The sequence below is a fragment of the Pelophylax lessonae genome (genome assembly GCF_965119305.1).
Source record: "Pelophylax lessonae genome assembly, chromosome: 3".
NCBI classification, from domain to species: domain Eukaryota; kingdom Metazoa; phylum Chordata; class Amphibia; order Anura; family Ranidae; genus Pelophylax; species Pelophylax lessonae.
Window position 1 is genome coordinate 194,543,380 of NC_138770.1, and position 22,674 is coordinate 194,566,053.

The 22,674-nt window shown below is 41.1% G+C and overlaps 1 protein-coding gene across 3 annotated transcripts in view; it reads right to left on the bottom strand.

Annotated features, from left to right (window-relative positions):
• The window catches only part of ARHGEF4 (Rho guanine nucleotide exchange factor 4), a 237,609-nt gene extending 216,740 nt beyond the window's left edge, over positions 1 to 20,869 (bottom strand). Inside the window, exon 1 of one of the 3 annotated variants that reach the window (XM_082252193.1) lies at positions 20,651 to 20,869. In XM_082252193.1, coding sequence (XP_082108319.1) covers positions 20,651 to 20,689 — 39 coding nt within the window. In that variant the 5' untranslated portion in view covers positions 20,690 to 20,869. Of the gene's footprint in view, positions 1 to 3,358; positions 3,467 to 20,650 lie in introns of those variants that run through there. The other 2 variants (XM_082252195.1, XM_082252194.1) reach the window with 2 other exon arrangements.
• Positions 20,870 to 22,674: the final 1,805 nt, after the last annotated feature.

Genomic DNA, 22,674 nt, shown 5'->3' on the forward strand with positions numbered 1-22,674 from the left:
CTAGTAAAAATAAATAAATAAATAAATAAATAAAATGTCATGAAAATATCCCATCGTTTGTAGATGCGATAACTTTTGCGCAAACCAATCAATATACGCTTATTGGGATTTTTTTTTTACCAAAAATATGTAGCAGAAGACATATTGGCCTAAATTGATGAAGAAATTCGATTTTTTACATTTTTTCATTGGGAATGTTTTATAGCAGAAAGTAAAACATTTATTTATTTATTTATTTTTTCAAAATTGTTGCTCCTTTTTTGTTTATCGCGGAAAAAATAAAAACTACAGAGGTAATCAAATACCACCAAAAGCTCTATTTGTGGGAAAAAAGGGACATTAAATTTATTTGGGTACAGCGTCGCACGACCACAACTGTCAGTTAAAGTAACGCTGTGCCGTATAGCAAAAAATGGCCTGGTCAAGAAGGGTGTAAAACCTTCCGGGGCTAGAAAAACAATTTGTTTTTTTCCATAAAAAAATAAATAAAAAAATTCTCCCACTGACTTTTACAATTTTAAAATGCATTAAGATAAATGTGTGTTTTTTTTATATTATCTAGAGAAGCTTAAACTAAAAACACTATGGGGTTGATTTATTTAAGGTAAATAGACTATGCACTTTGCAAATGCAATTGCTCCAAAACTTAGAAAATGAGCTAAAGCTTCACTTAACAAAGAATACCCTATCACATGCAAGGAAAGAAAAACACATATTTGGATTGGATGATGGAAGTCAGCAGAGCTTCTCCTCATTTACTAAGCTCTGGAGCAACTACACATGCTAAGTACACAGTCTATTTGCCTTTAGTAGATCAATACCTATACAGGCGGTCCCCGGGTTACAAACATCTGACTTACAAACGACTCCTACTTAGCAACGGACGTGGGACAACAGGAAGTGAGAGGAAATCTACCCCTAGGAAGGGAAATTCCCTCCTGTAAGAGTTATCATGGGAAAAGGGTCTCTCCACTGAGTCCCAGTTCACATCAGTGCGATGACAGACATTGCATGTGATTCGGAGTGCACTGCTCGGAAAATCACATGCCTGTTGTCTGTGCAATGCAAATTCAGCCATACAGATTGGACACAACACGCAAAGGACCCTTTTCTGGGTCTGCAGCAGAATTGGATCGCATGGTGGTTCTTACCTACGTGATCAGATTCATGTCTGAACTGTGATATGCGAGCTGATCTGGGGATGTCGTTAACTTTGTATTGACACCCCCAGCGATTCGCATATGGCAGTGTGAGCTGCCTGCAATTTGAATGCAATGCGGGAACCCGCAGTGGATTTGCAGGGTTCCTGCATCGCATATATGTGAACCGGCACTAAAGCTTTATCACCAATCCTTGTTTCAACAACAACCCAAAATTTTCAAAATCCAATTGTCACAGGGACAGAAAGTGAGGTGAAATCTTAAGAACAAGGGTACAGACAGCAAAACAAATGCTATCTAAAAAAACGTAAAAATAATTTTTTTGGCTTAAGTTACACTTAAAAATTGTACCTGTTCTTTCTGTACCTCCAAATTCGTCATGCATTTCATACACAATCCGGTGACTCTCCTACTGATTTTACCCAAGCAAACCTGGAGACGCTCCTCCGCGATGAGACTTTAAAAAAAACCTCTTTCTTCCATATGTAATTCCCTCTTTCCTATTGTACATACTGGCCTGGAGGCCCTGCGGGATCTAGACTTGGAGGACTGGGAGGATGTCTGGGATTACCCCTTCCAGCACCTCGTAGCCTCCAGGGACCACCTAGTACAGTTCAAAATACTACTTAGGTTCGATTCGACACCGACTAGACTGCATAGAGTATTCCCTGCTGGTCGGAGATTCTGGAATTTATGGCTAGAGTGACCACCATTCGAGTGCCCCCAAAAATAGAGTTTTGCATGTTGGGGTTGGCCCATTCCTTAGCAGCCTGCACCCTGCTGGGTCTATTACTCTTTTACGCAAGGAAATTGGTGGTACTCAGGTGGCGGAAGCCTGATGCTCCCACCATTTCCTTGTGGAAAGCTCTAGTGAATTCGAATGTACCTCTTTATAAGGCTGTGTATACCAACAGAGGTTGTCCCCAGAAGTTCACAAAGGTTTGGCACATATGGTTGGAGGCGGAGGACACGGCCAATGATTGAGAAGACCCCATCACGGTTGTTCGGTAGCCCATGTCTACTCTTGTTACCTGTTCTGGGGAGGGGGGGGGGGCTCTTGGACTGCAGCCACCTTTTACCCATCTTTAGTTTTTCCGCAGTGAACGGACTCATACTCCTATTACTGCCTTCTCCTGGTGAAGCACGATTTCAATGTTTTTATAGCAGCAACCATGGTTGGGGTTTGTTTCGTTGTTTTTATGTTTTGTTTTTGTGTTTCTTGAGCCGGGGTATGCCCGATGGCTCTGTTTTTGCACTAGTCTTTTTTAAAAATAAAAATAATTTTCAAAAAAAAAAAAAATTGTACCTGTTCCAACTTACAAACAAATTAAACTTAAGAACAAACCTACAGAACCTATCTTGTTTGTAACCCGGGAACCGCCTGTATGTCATTAGTAAATCTAATTGTAATACAAATTACCCCTGATTAAAGTAAATTTAGGTGCCTTTGTAGGTGAACAGTTTCCAGTGTATATTTTCTATGACAAGAAAAAAAGAAAACCTGCTTTTACAGGAGCGAAACTGTATAAGGCAATAAAAAATCAGCCATCAAATAGTACATTATAGCCTTAGGTCACGGCTCATTTGGCTTACAAAACCTGGCACTACAATGAATAGGGTCTGTACTATATTATAAAGTTCAAGCTGCTGCCTAAAATAAAAAAGAATGAGAAGTGCCGTAGAGGGTGACTTGAACAGTCACATAGCTGTGCTTTACATAAGCCAAGAAAATTTATAGCATATGTGCAATCTTTTACTATACTTTCTTTATGGGGAAAAAAAAGTCAAAAACAAGCAATATTAAAAGCAAAGTTCACCCTAAGTACCCTGTAATAACAAAAATAGTAGTGAGTAGGAATATCCATATAAACTCAACAGCAACAACAATATAATCACTATATAAGATTTATTGACCAACAGTAAAGCTTGGTGGAAGCTCAGTGAACTCTTTGTGAGTCACATAGTACAACAGCTAGATACAAATGATCAGCCGTGATTCTGGCTGTCACAAAATCTCTGAGCCTGGCTGCGCGTGAGAAAAATGTGCTTTGAAAAAAATACGTTGAAATATTTTGTTTTTTTTGCCTCACTGCAAGGTTACAAGGGGATAGTGATAAGCCTTTGTCTTCCAGTCTAAACATCCCTTCTCGGATACACGGTGCATGCATACACATTGTGACATGAAAAAGTAACATTACCATAGTCCAGTAGTGGAAGAAAGGTCCAATAAAATTTTCCTCAATGGAGAAATTTAATCACGTTGTCTCCTATAGAGTTTATGGTATTTCTGATGACTAACCCGTCTTCTTATAAGAGTATTATTTTTGTACAGTTACTAGCTGCTCTCCACCCCTTGATTGAGGGAGGAATTGAAACAAGACAGGGTGGTGGAGAGTTGCGGGAGACACCCCAGTGACTTGGAAAAGCTGGTTTGCCAGGCCCAGACAAAGTCTGCTTTAGGATTTTCTAATGAGGATATGTGAATATGGGATTAATTAAGAAAATAAGACGGAAGAAGACACAAAGGTGGGGAGGGAGGCACCGAGAAGAGGCAGTCAAGTTACTGACAAAGAGATTACTCACAAGCAGATTGTGAGATAAAAGGAATATCGCAAACTGATAAATGATGCCGCCTTTTTAAAACCAATGACAGGCAGACTGATGCAGTGGTTGTATGGATTTTCACATCCAGACGTTTACAACCTTGCAGGAACGCATGCATTGACAGACTGCATCCAGGACTGTGCATTTGTCCCTGTATGGATGGTAACACTCGGATGTGCAGGAAGATCCCTACAGCTGCTCTTGTCTTTGCTGGCAGAACGAATGTATGTCAATCCCGAGCGCATAATTGGACACTGTACAGGCCTCTGCTAACACAGGCCTCTGCTAATTACAGGCTAATTCTAAACCTGAACACTGAACTTCTCCTATTTGAACCCTTTGGTCTGTAAAATGTACCATGGAAAGTGTTTTGTTATATCTGTTTGATAAGTGTAAGAAAATACCTGTTGATTCTGCCAGAAATCTAGCGAGCTGAATACTTCCTGTGCATCTCTGTGTTATCAGTTGGTTTTGTTCCCATCAATCTTTGTGAGCTACAGAACACCTCTCCTCTATAACAGCCATTCTCAGCTAGGGTTCCTGTACAGATGTCTAGGGGTTCCCTTAGCTGTGGCTAATTGACCTCCCATCTGATGATGCCTGTATAGCTCTCAGGCCAACGCCACTTGACAGAGTCAGCAGTGAGTCACCAAAGTGTAGCTTTTCACTGATCAGTTTTCCATTGTTTTTGGATGAATTGATTTTAGCAGGGGTTCGCCCAGCCCCAAAAAATATAAAAAATTTTCCTCTGGGGTAAGAGGCTGATAAAGGTCTATGAGATAGAGAAAAGGAGAGGGGGAAGTGCTCTGTAGTTCCAACATGCTTCCAGACCTAGGGTGACAATCAGGGGCTGACTGGCAAGTTTCGGCCCAGGGGGCAAGTACAGTCCAGAGCCCCATGGTGCAGCGACTCGGCCCCCCTCCCACTCTTCCTCTTCCCAGCCTCCTTTGAACCCCCCATTCCAGGTTGAAGCTCTGCTCCAGGTACTCTCTATTCACCAGCCGAATCCAGGTTCCCAAGCTGGCCAGCAGGGGGCGGTTGGGGGGAAAGCTCGGTTGGGACTGGCCAGGGTAGAGTCTCCAGTGGGGCATGGAACCGGCTTCTGCTCAGACACAGTTTACACCATCCATGCTGGGGGGGGGGGGGGGGGGGCTGCTCTGCGCTCTGTCCTTGTCTTCATAATGCCACTCAGTAGGTCAGCAGCAGGGACTTTTTAATTCTCTTCACCAGGAATCATTTAAGCATGTCTGTGGCAGAAGCAGAGCAGACTTTTTGTACAGGGCATCAGAGCGGCCCAGGGGGCAATTTCCCCCTGCCCCCTGGCCCAGTCCTCCCCTGGTGACAGTGCTGCTCCATAACTACAGTATAGTGAGTGAGCATTGTCACCCAAGGACAGAAAGTGTTACTGGTATGATCACCAGGTGGCATCTTGAATTTGGGAACAGGCTGCGACTTTTTGATAACTCACAGTCCTGTAGTTTCCTGGGATGTGTGATGTTAACCCAGCAGGTTTCGGTTGGGGGCAGACCAAGGTCACATCATCCTTGCCTAGGTATGGAATGAGGAAGTGGGAGCAAGTACCACCAAAAAAGGTACTTTGCCCCCCCCCCCCCCAGAAAATGTCATTGTAAAAGAGCTTTTGGGCGGGTTGGAGATGAGGAAAAGGTGATGGTGAGTGTAATTTTCGGGTTATAATCTCCTTTAAAAACCACAGAAGCCACAGTGCTTGGAATGACATGTTTCAGCTGTTGGATTTTCATATTTGCCTAGACATAATGTAGAACTCCTTCTCCCCAAACTTTTTTTTTTTTGGATAGAGGAGGGCAAAAATGAAACGGCAGTCAGGTTTTTGTTGTACGCCTGTAGAGAGATTCTCTGTTTTATATTCTGTGCAGTCATATTCTGTATTATGGGAGCAAGTAAAAAAAAAAAAAAACACTTTTAAGCTGGCTATACACTGATCGAAATGTGGCTGCTCTTGCACTCCCTGAATTTTGATAAGTGTGTGTGCTGCGCCACTCAACAGAAGCTGATCATTTATTCAATTTCTGTCAATGGGAGCATGTTGGAAAATCGGTCAGTAGTTGCAACCAATCAGCTGCAGCTGCCGATCAGTGTATTCTGACAGTTATGGTTGCCGCTGCCAAAAAACAATGTCCGGGTGGAGGGGATTACTCCATCTACCTCATTTGTGTGGATGGAGGAATCTGTTCATTTTTTTTAAGGCCAGTTTTAACTTTGCTGTATAGTGCAACTTTCACTGAAGGTATGATAAGCACCAGCGCTAATGTCATGTCTCCTCCTTCTACACTCGGCCATTCAACGCGTGTCCACAGCATCATCACCCACTCTGTTATGTGAATTGCCTCAAAAAGATAGGGCAGACGGTTTTAAGACATTCCAAAGCTCCATAGCCGACATATAATGCTTAGAGGAAGTTATCAATGAGTACATTCTCCGGTTTCTCTGCTATAACCTTGTTACTTGACACACTTAGACAAACCAGATTTGCTTGTTGGTGGAGATATTTCTGTATGAATGTGTCTATGCATTGTTTGTCTTCTATAGACAATTGTTTGACAACACCAGGTGCAACAGTTATTTTTCACAAAAAACCCAATGGAGAAAAACCCAATGGAAAAAAAAAAAATCATTTATTTTAATTATATGAATGATATTATATGATAAAAATGTATAGATATGTATACATAGTCTGTCTTTTCATCAATACTCAATAATTATAAAGTACATTAAAGCCAAGCTCCAGCCACAAAATAAAAATTGTAATTGTAGACAAAGGAAGGGTCAGAACATCTGCCAGATTCTAAATATCGTTTGTGTGTCCGTGCTGAGATTTCCCCTTGCTATCTATTCTGTCTGACACCCGTCACCTGGACAGGAAGTGAGGTGATATTGCCAAACATGGGGACATGGACAAATTGTGTCCCCTTGGGGGGGATAAGCGCAATATGCCCCACGCAAATTTTCAAGAAACTGGCTGTTCAGTAGAGCTGGGTGCAGTAATGACCATAGGCTGGGAACCATGGATGATCAAAAGTGAAGGAATGTCATCAGCACATCAAGGATTCCTCAGAAGGATCAAAAGCTTTATTGTTGTGGTCACATGTCAAACATACAGTAACATTTCGGTGCCACATGGGGCCCTGCGTGGCTCTGAAAAGTTGCTAAATGTTTATAATGTGACCAGGAAAATAAAGCTTTGGGCCCTTTTGAGGAATTCATGGTGTGCTGATGACATATCTTCACTTTTTCCTTGGGGGGAGGGATTTTCCCCTACTTCCTGCTTTGTCTGGCACATATCCAACACAAAGTAAGGAGGAATATCCCAACTGGGGACAGAAATAATAAGTTAACCCCTTCACATTCTATTCAAAACTAAAAATATGTTCTGGCTTTTATTTGGTCTCTGTTCGTAAGCTTCCTGCAATAGAGACCACTGACTGCTGCTCTCTCCCCTTGTACAGGGTGGCTGGTCTTGCATCCGCCCATCCTGATGTTTTCTGCAGGCAGCTTGTAGTGGGTGGAGCCTGCTAGGTCCCTCCCAAAGCTCAGTTCTCTGCATAGGATATGTGCAGTACAGGGATAAGTAGATTGGGGATGTACAGGGCTTTTACAGGGCTGCTGCCGCCGGTCCTGGGATCTCCCATTCCACTGGGGAGCCCAGGACTGTTACAAGCAGTTGGGTTAGTTAAGCGCAGAGGAGAAGGAGGAACAAATTCCTCCCCTTCCTCTAATGAAGCTGGAAGCAACTATGATTTCCAGTTTTGGTTGTTTGTTTACTGGCCATTACCAACCAGGCAAGCATCTGATCAAACCGACCTCTGATTGATCGGATGCTTTGGAGGGCTGAGGAGGGATCAGGGTCTTATAGACGCCAGATTAATCTATAAAGAGTACTTCCCACTGCCCCAACTATCACTGGCAATGTTGTTCATCCTATGTGAAAGCAATAAAGTTGAATAAAAAATAAATAAATGAGCAGAGTAAACCTAAATAAAATAAATAATAAAATAATTTAAAAAAATTGTGCCTTGTTTCCCGATGTTCACATGCGAATGTATGCGTAGGTCCCGCATGCAAATTGCACCACAAATGTTAGGTATCAACGCGAACATCACAGTGAGAACAATAATTATAGCACAAAAGTTTGTATTTAACTTTACTTGGTAATCTGTAATGGCTTTGAAAGTGTTAGCTATGGAGATTTTTAGGTACTGTGGTTTGTCATTTCACAGGCATGCAAAATTTAAAATCTTGACTTTTGGTATCTATTTACTCGGCACAACATTTTCTTTTATATGTTAGCAAAAAATTGGGTATTATATTGTGTTTTTGTGCACTAAAATGTATTTAGGTTTTTTTTTTTCCTGAAAATTTGCATTTGATAAACAGCTGCACAAATATCACGTGACATAAAAAGTTGCAAAAACTACTGTTTCATTCTCCAAGGCCTCTGCTTTTAGAAAACCTACTGTATAATGTTTGTGGGTTCTGTAATTTTAAGCAAAAAAAAACAGATTTTCACAAATATGTGAATTGATCTGGGCAGCAAGTGGTTAAATTCTCCCAAATAAGCATTCTAAGTCTGCACATATTTCATGTTTTAGGGACTAAGGTAAGGGACCGGGTATTAATGTTGATCTTCTCTGCATATTATTTTTTTTTTGTCTGTACATTTAGAGTGCATATTGTTCATAGTGTCATTCCAAATTGATTAGAATTGCTATATAATCTGTCATCATACATAAATGCTACACCAATTAGGGTGACTAATAAAGATGTAGACATGGTTCTGTGACAAGCCTATTGACATCCTCATTAGCACAGAATATTATGTAATAACATGATGACCTGGATCAATAATAGATACCCTGGTTACCAAAATCATAATAAAAAAACATATTTACTGTATATATTATAGTATTACATTGTATAAATATTTTCTCCCAAACAACCAGATCCCCCATGTTTAGCCTTTTTAGTAATAATGTTTCAAAAATGAGTAATATAGTGGTGTGTGAGTAGTGCTTGCCAACAAGATACTGTAAAATCAATTGAATGAAATACTTGTAATTTCTTTCTTTACACAGGAGCCTGTTACTCAGCAGGGTCCTGGTCTCTTTTGCAGGAGTGCTGACAAAGGACCTTACTTATCTGTTTGCCAAGTTTCTTTATAAGTACTTTGTACTAACAATATTGTTACAATGTATTTTTAAATGAGTTATTTTATGTGTAGGTGAAAGGCGTTTCTGGCATATAATACCAGTTAAGCAAGCTGGTAAATGAAAAAAAAGGTAAAAAGTTTGATTTAAAAAAAAAAAAATAAAAATGTGGAATCTTAGATCTCTTGCAATGCAAAGTTGCCAGCAGGATCTTTCCATCTGATATTTTCAGGAGTGGCAGGTGTCTGCACCCCCTGGCATGTAACGTTTTTCCATCTGCCAATCCTTATATCAGTACGGTGTCCATGAGTGACCTAGGGGCCTTTTTATCTAAAGATCTATTTTTCATGGTAGGGTCATGCCTGCTAAGTAATGAGTGATTGTAATATTTCCAGTTATTTATTAACTCTCATAGAGACCAGTATGCCCCCTGCATTCATCTGATTTTCTCTCCAGAAAGACAGACCCCACTTTGTTCAGGTATCATCCCGGGGTCATCTACTTCCTGCACTAATCCCTTAAAGTGATACAAAAAAAAAAAAACAAAAAAAAAAAAAAACACTATTTACCTATGTATTCCTAACTCAAAAAAGTATCTTCTGTTGTTCTTAGCCTTCTTCAAATTTATCTTTATTGCTGCTTTTATCAGACTTCCTGTTAGAACGTAGCTACATTTGTTCATTGGCCCCACTATAGAGCTGTGCACGTGACTTCAACTAATTTGCCCTGTTAGTTTCAAACAAATGGAAGTGAGGGGCAAATAGTGAGGTTTGGGCAGCACCAGATTAAACTCTGTGGAGGCCCCTTGGCAGTCTAAACTTCAGCCCCCCCCCCCCCTGCAGGTTTCTGGAGGTTTCTTGTATGTGCGCTCTAGTGGGAAAACATTGACCTAAGTAGTGTGCAAGTTGGCCACTAGATGGTGATGGCTATTGCTACTCATCGCACCAATATTCTTTAAAAACTGACAGCTGAAAGAAGATGAGCTTTTAAGAGACAAACCAGGCCTGGATTGGCCATAGGGCACACCAGACATTTGCCAGGTGGGCTGGATCCACATGTCCTAACAAGCAGGGCCCCATTGACACTGTGGAGCCAACGGGTACATGGAACAGGCAGCACTGTGTGGTGTATTATTCCCCAGAATCAAAGAGCGGGTGGGGTGGGGAGCTTCACTGACACTCTGACCCCACCCATGCCATGCAGCCTGTATGCTCGGGACTTGGGAGGCCGCGGGGTAGGAACTGAGATCAGAGTGGAAGCGGCAGCCAGCAGCACTGAGTGCCTGCAGGAGGTGAGCCCGGCTGGCAAGGCCCAGGTAGGTCCTTCTCCCCATATAAACTAGTGGGTGGGGTAATGAGTGACAGGTGGCCGGTATGGGGCAAGGGGGAAAGAGAGTTAAGGGGGATGCCTGCACTGCCAGGCACATCTATGGGGCTCCACTGAGCAAAGAGAGAGGCCAGAGGGGTCCTGGTGATCAGAGGGGAGCTGTCAGTGGGGATATTGGAAATAGAGGGCTTTGGGTGATATTCCTATGAAAGGCAAAGTGACATTTGGGCCAGAGCTATGGAAAGTAGAGGGGGCTTTGTGGGAGAGGCTATGGAGAGCTGAGTGGCATTTGGAAGTGGGGCTATGGAGAGCAAAGTGGTATTTTGGGGTGGGGCTATGGAGGAGGACTTTTGTAAGCAGGGCTATTGAGATTAGAGAAGGGCAATGTTGGCTGGGGGTATGAAGAGTACAGAGGGGGGTGATAGGCAGGGCTGGGGGAGAGCTGATTGGAGTTATGGAGCTAGGTGATGGGTAAGCGGTAATAATGTGCAGTAAACTAATGATGTGCAGTAACCTCTAGCAACCAATCAGTGAGCAGTAATAATGTGCAGTAACCTCTAGCAACCAATCAGTGAGTGGTAAGGATGTGCAGTAAATTTTAGCAACCAATCAGTGTGCAGTAATAATGTTCAGTAATCTCTAGCAACCAATCAGTGAGTGGTAAGGATGTGCAGTAACTTTTAGCAATCAATCAGTGAGCAGTAATGATGTGCAGTAACCTCTAGCAACTAATCAGTGAGCTGTAATGTGTGCTGTAACCTCTAGAAACCAGTCAGTGAGCAGTAATGATATTCTGTAACCTCTGTCAACCAACTGCAACCACTTATTCTTCTCAGTTCCACGTTACATTATACACTGCTCAAAAAAATTAAAGGAACACTTTGAAAACATATCAGATCTCAATGGGGATAAACGTTATGCTGGATATCTAAACTGATATAGACTGAGTAATGTGTTAGGAAAGAAAGGATGCCACATTGTTTGATGGAAAAGAAAATTATCAACCTACAGATGGCTGGATTCAAAGACACCCCTAAAAATCAAAGTATAAAAAAAGATGATGCAGGCTAGTTCATTTTGCTGAAATTTTATTGCAGCAACCCAAAATGGTACTCAGTAGTTTGTATGGCCCTCACTTGCTTGTATGCTTGCCTGACAATGTCAGGGCATGTTCCTTTTGAGATGATGGATGGTGTCCTGGGGTATGTCCTCCCAGATCTGGACCAGGGCATCACTGAGCTCCTGAACAGACTGAGGTACAACCTGGTGGCATCGAATGGACCAAAACATAATGTCCCAGAGGTGTTCTATTGGATTTAGTTTAGGCGATTCAATTGGGTGATTCAATGGTATCAAGTCCTTCATCCTCCTGGAACTGGCTGCATACTCTCGTCATATGATGCCAGGCATTGTTGTACACCAGGAGGAACCCAGGACCCACTGCACCAGCATAGGGTCTGACAATGTGTCCTAAGATTTCATCCCAATACCTAATTGCAGTCAGGGTGCCATTGTCTAACCTGTAGAGGTCTGTACGTCCCTCTATGGATATGCCTCCCCAGACCATCACTGACCCACCCCAAACCGGTCATGCTGAACAATGTTAAATGCAGCATAACATTCTCCTCGGCTTCTCCAGACCCCTTTACGTCTGTCACATGTGCTCAGGGTGAACATGCTCTCATCTGTGAAAAGCAAAGGGCACCAGTGGACCTGCCAATTCTAGTGTTCAATGGAAAATGCTAATCGGGCTCCAGGGTGCCGGGCAGTGAGCATAGGGCCCACTAGAGGATGTTTGGCCCTCAGGCCACCCTCATGAATTCCGTTTCTGATTGTTTGGTCAGAGACATTCACACCAGTGGCCTTCTGGAGGTCATTTTGTAGGGCTCTGGCAGTGATCATTCTGTTTCTCCTTGCACAAAGGAGCAGATACCGGGCCTGCTGATGGGTTAAGGACTTTCTATGGCCCTGTCCAGCACTTCTAAAGTAACTACATGTCTCCTGGAATCTCCTCTATGCTCTTGAGACACAGCAAACCTTCTGGCAATGGCACGTATTGATTGATTGCCATCCTGGAGGAGTTGGACTGCTGCGCAACCTCTATAGGGTCCAGGTATCGCCTCATGCTACCAGTAGTGACAATGACCCTAGCCAAATGAAAAACTAGTGAAAAACAGTCAGAAAAGATGAGTACCGAAATAAATTTTAGTGGGCTCCACCTGTAAAACCATTTTGTTTTGGAGGTTGTCTCAATGTTGCCCATCTAGTGCAACTGTTGTTAATTTCATTAACACCAAAGCAGCTGAAAAGGATTAACAACCCCCTCTGCTACTTAACTGACCAGATCAATATCCCAGGAGCTTAATTAACTTGATTCTTTACTCTAAATAAAGGGTTCCTTTACTTTTTTTGAGCAGTGTATTATTAATGTGCATATAAACCAGTAGTGTCATTATTTGTAATTAATTTGGTTTTGTCCCAGTCTGGGCCTGAGACAAACTGTAATGTAAACCTGCTGTCTATCGTTTATGTACATGAAGTTGTTATTGAGTACATTACATTAATACAGTATTTTCTCTATAGAGTCTTTAATGTAAAGTTTTTTTTTCTTTCTTAGAGTTGATTATTTTTTTTAATTTTAGAAACAATTTAAGAAAGCTTCATTGTAATTTTTCTTTCCTGAGCAAATCAATATAATTTGGTCTGTTGTCGCGGGGCCTTTAAATGGCATGGGACCCATAGGCCGGTGTCTACCTATTTGGTAATCCAGCACTGGGCTTGAGAGCTCACAGAGGATGTTAAAAGGAGGCAGGGAAATACAGTAAGAAACTATTTCATAATGGATTACAGGTTTATTGAGTGGAAGATGTGTATGGATTATTTATGGGGAATAAGGATACCATTTAGTGTCACTTTAAAGATAAAAGGTTCTAAAAAAGGTAATGTTGCTGTCAGTACTGTATATTGTGATATGCCAGGAGTTTATTGATGCAGAATTGTAAAGGTACCGAAAGGTCAGCTGCGAGAAATAAACTGCATTAGAATGAATACTAAGCTGTGCATGTGCAGCTCGGTGTACCCTCTTTGTACACCTCGGATGAATTAGTTACTTCCTGTGTGCATGTGTGAGAGTTACGTCATCCTGGCCTGGCCAGTCAAGATGGGCAAAGATGGCAAACTCAGAAGAAGACAAGATGAAGATTTCAGTGCTGATGAGGGAGCGTGCAGACGTCACATTGCTGGAGTAGAGGTTGGTATGCGCATCATTAGTTCCATTTTAAGGCACCAAACTTTCTGTGCATATAGGCTGCCCAGATAGAAATCTGGCCTTGACCTTATAGCATATTATACAATGTATATGAGATATGGCTTCTTACCTTACATTCAATGTTGTGCAGGCTTTAAAACAGAATCTCTTCTGTGATCACTGAGCTGTACTTGGATATACACCATATTACCAAAAGCATTTAAACTTTAATGGCATCTTAGTCTTAGTCCATAGGGTTCAATACACTAAGTTGACCTACCCTTTGCAGCACTAACATCTTCATCTCTTCTGGGAAAGCTGTCCACAAGGTTTAGGAGTGTGTCTATGGGTGTATGGGAGTGTGTTCCAGAAGCTCATTTGTGAGGTCAGGCACTGATGTTGGTCTGGCTCGCAGTCTCCGCTCAAATTCATTCCAAAGGTGTTTTATCGGGTTGAGGTCAGGACTCTGTGCAGGCCAGTCAAGTTTCTCCACCCCAAACTTGCTCATCTATGTCTTTATGGACCTTGCTTTGTGCACTGGTCCAAATCATTTGGTGGAGGGGGGATTATGGTATGGGGTTGTTTTTCAGGGGTTTGGCTTGGCCCCTTAGTTTCGGTAAAGGAAACCTTTAAGGTGTTAACATACCAAGACATTTTGGACCATTTTTTGCTCCCAACCTTGGGGATGACCCCTTCCTGTTCCCACATGACTGCGCACCAGTGCACAAAACAAGGTCCATAAAGACATGGATGAGTGAGTTTGGGGTGGAGGAACATGACTGGCTTGCACACAGTCCTGCCCTCAACCCAATAGAACACTTTTGTCATGAATTAGAGAGCAGACTGTGAGCCAGGCCTTCTCATTCAACCTCAGTGCCTGACCTCACAAATGTGCTTCTGGAAGAATGGTCAAACATTCCCATAGACACACTCCTAAACCTTGTGGACAGCCTTCCCAGAAGTGTTGAAGCTGTTATAGCTGCAAAGGGTGGGCCAACTCAATATTGATCTCTACGGACTAAGACTGGGATGCCATTAAAATTCATATGTGTGTAAGGGCAGGCATCCAAATACTTTTGGTAATATAGTGTATTTTATTCTCAAAGTCAGGGAGACTTTCCCTTTATTTCCAGACTTGTCATCACCTAAGCCATGACTGATGTAAGAAAATCACAGGAAAGAGCATGTTAGGGTAACCATAGCCATGTTATCCCACTATTTGACTGGATTGGGTGAAGATACAACTTAATCTGGATTTCCCAAACCTGGCCACAGGCCTCAGTCTATAGGAACAGTCAGTTGAGGAGGTTAGAAAAACACAGGGAAATGTCTCTCCTGGTGTCCATAAGGCAAAAAAAAAACTATGAGTGTCTCAGCAACTCCACCTATAACTATTACTTTTGGATGAAGGTGTCCTTAAGAGCCCATTCATACCAGCAGGTACATAATATGCACTTTATAAGGCACACCCGCTGGTGTGCATAGAGTAGGGGCTGTGCCTTCTTATTTTTTTTTAACTTTATTTAAATGTGACAAAATTACATTTCGCTCAACGCAATGCACTGCAATACGTTGTGATGAGTTGTAACACATTGCAGTATTCTACAATGTGTAAAACTGCAACCTCTCCTACTTTTCTTCGGTACATTGGTGTGAATTGGAAGAATGGCATATTAGGCAAATTGCCTTGTCGTTTGCACCAGCCTTGTTGGGCTACACTGGGAAGCATTGATCAATGCTACCCAATGTAGTGCAACAGATATGGGTACCTTATAAATAGTGTAAGGCGCTACTCCTTCCCTAAAATCTATTTATCCACAACGCTAATCATGTGTAAAGGTTATACATTATTGGTGCTGTGGATGGGTAGATTTTAGAAAAGTAGTAATGCCTACCTTTACACTATTTATGATTGTAGTGTGCTTCTCACTTAAAGTGGTTGTAAACCCACTTTGTTGACATTTACCTATAGGTAAGCCTATATTAGGGCTTACCTATAGGTGCTGCAAATATCTCCTAAACTTTCACCGTTTAGGAGATATTAACTTTTAATTCAGCCGATGATCGTCATCGGCGCATGCGCTCTGAAGGAACGGCCAACTGTGCCGTTCCATCAGAGCCCCGTGCCATGAACGGCGTCTCCCACGTGCATTTGCGGGAGTGATGTAATCAGATGGCCAGAGTACGTGAACCAGGAAGCAGGACGGCTGAACATGTCGGCCGTCCTGTCGCTGAGAGGGCGGCACTGCGGGGCTTCGTTTTAAGGTAAGTATTTCATATTAGTCTTTACGGTTTTTTTTTTTTCTAATTTTTTTTGCCAAGGGTTTACTTCCTCTTTAAAATTGTAGCTATTTATTTAATTATTGCTATCGGGTTGGCACCTTTTTATCACTGTTCATGTTGCATAAGATATTCTTTTGGTTTATAAAAACTAAATTATGAGAACTAGTGCTGAAAATGTAGATATTGTATGGAAGATATTTTGAAGATTACTAAACATGGTAACTTCTTGCCCAGTAATCCCTCAGAAAATAGTACCAAATGCCAATATTAAGTCTTTGATATAACCTTTAGTGGGGAAGATCATAAAACAGACTGCAAAGAAAAGGAAATCCAATGTCAGCTATGTTCATTCCTTTACTGGTACAGGTTGTTTTACATACATAAGTGGGTCTGTTTTTGTTAGGTGCTCACGTTGACTGATTTTGTAGTGGCCCAGTCCATGAAACTAGAGAAAGGAGAGATGAAACATAATATTCTCCACATAATGCTGGAAACTAAGGTTCTACAATGACCAGAAGACCATAAGTATCTAACCTTCAATAAAACTCAGCAACAGTGCATCTGGGAACAACCCAGTCATTACATGGACTAGAAAAGGATGACACGTATGTTTGCGTAGTTGACTTGTTACTTTGTGTAGTTGCACAGTACTCTTGAACACCGCTCATAAATGGCACTAAACATATACACACAGAGTTATTACAAACTAATCTGAAGCATCTTTAAAAAGTCCCATCTAGAAACAATGACAATGATTTATGAATCATAATGTATTTACAGTCTATTATACAGGTTTTACAAGTCATCTATGTTTCATCAATAGCCTATGTAACTTAAAGTGTATCTAAACCCAAGAATAAAAATGATATATTTCGAAGCCTACTAGTCCTTAGTTGTGGTGGCTGCATTAGTTTTCTTTTTTTCATCCTCTTTTCTTTATTGAAAAAGGTAGAATGGAGAGCCGGCAGCTCATTCTTTCGAATATATTATTTTATTGTAACAGGTGGAGTGTACAAAATACAGCGGCTTACGCGTTTTTCTGCAATAAGCCTTAAATAGAGCCAATAATTGCCACCTAGCCATTCTGCCAATAACACTTCCTGTCCCTAGGTGGCAACACACCTTGGCTGTGCTGTATCCATGCAGGAGCAGCATTGTCACCCTGACAAAGAAGAACTGGGCAGGGCTGATAACAATTTGTAAGGTACCATTGTATATAGCGTACAGGACAGGACTGGAGTTCTGACAGATAAAACAGGTATTTGTTTTGCACTTATTGAATACATATAAAATAACACTTTCAACATTTGCTGCAAGGAAACAAGATTGCTTTAAAGTCTATCCCTTTCGCTGCTAAACTCCACTGCTGCCTTCCATGTGCTCCCAAACCGTTAGCATTTCTCCTTTGGAACTCCAAAAAAAAAAGCCATATGTCAGTTCCAAAGAGTCTGAGTCAGAGCTTACAGAAGGATACGGTGATTGGCCTTATAGGTAGTTGTCGGTGAAATTGAAAGTTTTCATTTTCCAAAATGTATGTGAAAATAGAGTAATTTTGAAAACACTTACTTCATCCCTATAATAGGTTCGACCCTGCATTGTGGGAAGATAGGGGGAGAGTCTCATGTTCAGAAGCACTAGGTATTTTTCTGGGTTCTAGCAAAGAATGGGGCGATGGGGGAGTGCAGGGCAGGTAAATATCAGCATGGAGTGGTGGGCTATCAAGAATACCTGTTACATAGCCCTGAATGGAGTAGTCAGTTTGTTGGATGACTTTAGAGGGGGGATTTACTAAAACCGGAGAGTGCAAAATCTGGTGCAGCTCTGAACGCAAACCAATCAGCTTCCAGGTTTTATTGTCAAAGCTTAATTGAACAAGCTTGAGTTAGGAGCTGATTGGCTACCATGCAGAGCTGCACCAGATTCTGGGTGCACCAGTTTTAGTAACCCCCCCCCCCCAATAGGTTGTTCAGAGGCTTTTACTATAGTTAGTGGTTCCACTTCCTTTCATTTTTGGAGAAGGTTGTGTTAGAGGCCAACAACTATAGGAACCGGCTCTTGTCATCTGTGATGGCTTGGGGATTCAGTGCCTGCAGCAGAACATTTGCTCTTTGTCACACACACACATTAGGGAAAATATGACAAAGCTAGATACAATTTTAGGTTCCAGAATCTCTTTTGATCAGGGAACTGAATGATGGGTAGCTAGAGCTCTCCCATCCCCAAGACTGAAAAGCTGCTAAGCCAACTGCAAATTTTCTGTCCAGCAAGGAAATGTTTGACAACAGCGCACAAACGGTAAAAGGATAGTTCCTTATTATGAAGAGAAAAGGAACAATTAGACGCTGTCACGCTGATATCAATCGGGACATTGCACATTATTATCAATCTAACATGCTCTGAAGTATTGGGAACTAGAGGAGGTGGGGAGCTAAGGTGGAGAGACCAGTGAATTCTTCACCAATGGATGATGCTATTTCATTATTAGGTGAGCAAGATAGGGTAGGTAGTTTGGAGATGGCAAAGTAAGCTGTAAAGATGCAGAATTGGAACAGCGGTGTCACCCTTCAACTGTTCAGTAGTAGTAGTAGTAGTAGTAGTAGTAGTGGTAGTGTGTGAATAAGATAACTGACTAAACAGAATTGCACATTTTATGACAATGAAGACAAAACACACATTCTTACATAGCTGTCTAGTAGAAGTTCTCCTTAAATAAATGTACAGGACCTTTTTTTTACTTCTAAAAACTTATACTAACATTTCCACATGAAATCCTAAGATTAAAAAAAAACATATTTTCTGTCTGTTACTGGCCTTGCTAGAAATGGTCCAATGCCAGCCTCAAATACCTCTGGATCAATGGTTCCACCATTGTGTGTTACGTACCCCTAGGGTCCCTTGTGCTTGGCAAAAATACTCTGTTTTACACAAAACAAAATGGTTTACTTATATTGGTTAAAACCTATTTTAAAAGCATTTAAATATGGAAATGCTTATAAAGTACTGTTAACCACATAAATGATGAATACACCTTTGGGGTTCCATTAAATATACTAACACTGTTCTAGATAATAACAGGAGCTTGTGAAAGGTAGGGTAGCTTTTGCAAACATGTCATGAGCATTTGTCTTGTATATCAGTCTCAACTATTATTTTATAGCACCTTAGGGTTCCTCCAGGGGTTTCTAGGGTTTTTTCAGCTTTGGCGGATTGACGTCCCAACTGATGGTGCCTCCACAGCTCTAGGGCCAACAATACTTGGCACACCAAGCAGCACAAAATCAGGGAACATTTTAGCTGCCTGTAAGGGTGGTATATTGACCACCAGTCTAAGGAGCATTCTGTCTATTGGCTATCAATGTAAGGAGGAGGGGGGTGGCATTCTTCCTACTGTCCATCAATGTACGAGGAGCATTCTTCCTATTGACCATCAATGTAAGGGGGGGCATTCTTCCTACTAACAGTCAATGTAAGGGAACATTCTTCCTATTGACCATCAATGTAAGGGCGGGCATTCTTCCTACTAACAGTCAATGTAAGGGAACATTCTTCCTATTGACCATCAATGTAAGGGGGGGCATTCTTCCTACTAACAGTCAATGTAAGGGAACATTATTCCTACTGACCATCAATGCAAGGGAGGGATTCTTCCTACTAACCAAAAATGTATTCCTCCTGCTGACCATCAAGGTAAAGGGCCATTCTTCTCACTGACCCCCCAATGAATTGTTTTTTGCAGGGGTTCCCTGAAACCTGAAAATTATTTTAAGGGTTCCATTTTGGGAAAAAGGTTGAGAAAGGCTGGTCTAGTATTAGCAAGAATGCCTCCTTTCTTTATATTTTGTGTATGTAAACAATCTGCAAATACAGGACATCACATCTATACCAAATATTATATACACAATGCTTTGCATTACAATGCGTACACTTACAGGGGCTATGCATTGCAATGCAAGTTGGAGGAATGAAATTCATTTTGAGGTGTTTTAGGGGAAGTGGGGGGGAGGGAACAGATGAGATTATATGACTTAACTGTCAATCTTCCAGCTGTCAGAGTTGACATTGGGTAGATTGTTGGCAATAACGGTTGATTATTCTCTTCTAGAATAAGAAATTGTTTTTCTATGGTATTTAGTAGATGTTGCTCATAGGAGGAGATTTTGAGCACCTGTAACACTGACCCCCCCCCCCCCCCCAATCACCTTACCACGTACTCCCTGATTTTAAAATGATCTAAGAGCAATCTTAAAAAGTGTTAAAATTCAATTTTATACACAATCCTCCCCCACACCTCTAATAAGGTTTCATCCTATGCATACACCTCCCTTTATCTATTTCTAGGTGCAACGCAGTATCAAGTTATTTTTGGATCTCGATGTAAACTAAACCCGCTAATTACGAACTTTCCACCCTTCCCTAAAAATAAATGCTTGCACCTGAATGTGATATTGCTTGAGGTAATTTTGTCCTGCACATGTTATGTACAGTGTTTAGCAACAATCACATGCTGATATTCATAGGTATTATAAAGCTTAATTTCAGTTAAGCCAGCCAAAAAAATAAGTCGTATAACTAAATAACACAATAAACCAACCACAAACAGAAAATTAATAAACCTTTGTTTTAGTTAAGCAGAAGGTACGTAGGCAAGAGAGAACTTTTTGTACTGCTTGGACTTTTGTAAGGTACAAAACAAATCCCATACAAAAAAAATGAGCTGGTCAATAGATTAAAGCAGATACTAAGCATTATTTCAGGACTACTTTTCTGCATTCCTTCAGAGAGCCACGACATTCGCTTATTAGGGAGAAGCATTCTTTACATAGTTAGGAGAAATGAATATGGCTTACCTTGAAGAAGCTTCGGAGAAAGTACATTACACTGAACATTTCTGAAACTTTATAAAATTGTCCCACTCTCAGAATCCAGATTACAGGTTACAATTATTCCCGTCCCCCGCTGGGTCTTAGGTTGCATGCATTCTTGTTGCTATTTTAGACAGTCTTAGTACCAGTGAAGACTGTGTGCTATGCCAGGAGCTTATGCTAAGGAGCTGAATAACAATTAGGATTTATCTGTGCAGTGCTGAACTGTACAACAGTACAAACAGGTTTGTTCACAGTTTACGGGCTGGGAGAATGTCTGCACTAGGCATGCTCAGAGAGACAAGCCATTGTTTTCATTGAATAAAGTGAGAGTGCTTGGCTAGTTCATTGGCAACTATTGAGGCTAGACTGAAATTTACATCTTCTTTCTCACTCCCATCATAGCCTGGGCTACTTGGAAACAAAAACTAAGGAAAGATGACATCATTTACATACTGGCTGGGAAGCTCCCACAAAGACCTATGAGAATTTAAAACGAATATATTTGTAATATAATTAATAAATTGATTCCTAAATTATTTGCTTTTTGTCTATATGACTGACATTGAATAATAAAACGACCATCATTATATATTATTTTACTGGTAAATTATTTTTTACAATTTTTATTCTTTTTCTTGACAGTTACATTAAAGTGTCCTAAACTTAAAAAGATTACGTCTCCATGGTGCTTTACCCCACAAATACTTATTTATTTCCCAGAGTGGATTCCCCGGACCTTTAGGTTCATCTCTTGGACCTTCTTATATAAGAAAAATAGCAATGTGCAAAGAACACAAAACTTAATTCTGGAATATAAACCTTCAAGTATGGTGCAGTGGCTCTTCAGAGGTTGTACTATGGTTCGGTAACTTCATGTGGGGGTAGGGGGGGGGGGTCTATTTGTATGGGGAATGAGTAATATATCATTTTACTGGTTAATTCTCTTTTACAATTTTTATTTTTTTTTCTTGACAGTTACATTAAAGTGTCCTAAACGTAAAAAGATTACGTCTCCATGGTGCTTTACCCCACAAATACTTATTTATTTCCCACAGTGGATTCCCCTGACCTTTAGGTTAATCTCTTGGACCTTCTTATATAAGAAAAATAGCAATGTGCAAAGAACACAAAACTTCATTCTGGAATGTAGGTTTCACGATGTAAAAGAGTATAAACCTTCAAGTATGGTGCAGTGGCTCTTCAGAGGTTATACTATGGTTTGGTAACTTCGTGTAGGGGGGGTTATATGGGGGATGCTCTGACTCTGCCTTGGAAGTGGCACATCTATACAATGTATACAACCTACTACAGCAAAACTGACATTTGCCAAGAAAATAAATACTATTTTAATCTATACCAGACCCACATTCTTGATGAAAGTCTGATATATTTGGTAATAGGAAACTAAAAAAAAAAAAAAAAACACGGTGTGGGGTTCCCCTTATGATTCATACCAAACCCTACAAGTCTGATACAAATATTAAGGGGAACCCCATGCAAAAAAAAAAAAAAAACTTTTGGACTCACTAACAAATCCTATTCCAGACTCTATGGGTCTGGTATAGAGTTTTGGGGAGAACCACATGCAAAAAGAAAAAATCGTGGGGTTTGCCACAAAAATCCATACTGGACCTTTACAAGCATGCAGCCTGGCAGTCCAGAAAATGGGAGGACAAAGGTGTGGCCCACCTTTTGTACAATTCCAGGCCACATGCACCCAACATAGTGGGTACCTTGATGGGGGAATGGAGGAGGATCGCACTGATGTCATTGACCACATATGATGATGTCCATATTTGCTCAATGATGTCACCTGGGAGACCCAAGACCTGAGCTGTCATATGCCAAGTCTATCATTCGAGGGGCATACAGTTGTCATTTCTTGGTGCTTTGATTGACAATGAATGTACACTGTGAACGGAATATTTATATATATATTTTTTTTATTAAAGGACTAGAATTTGAGGGTCTGGTATTAAATTTAGAGGGAACCATTATAGGGGGAA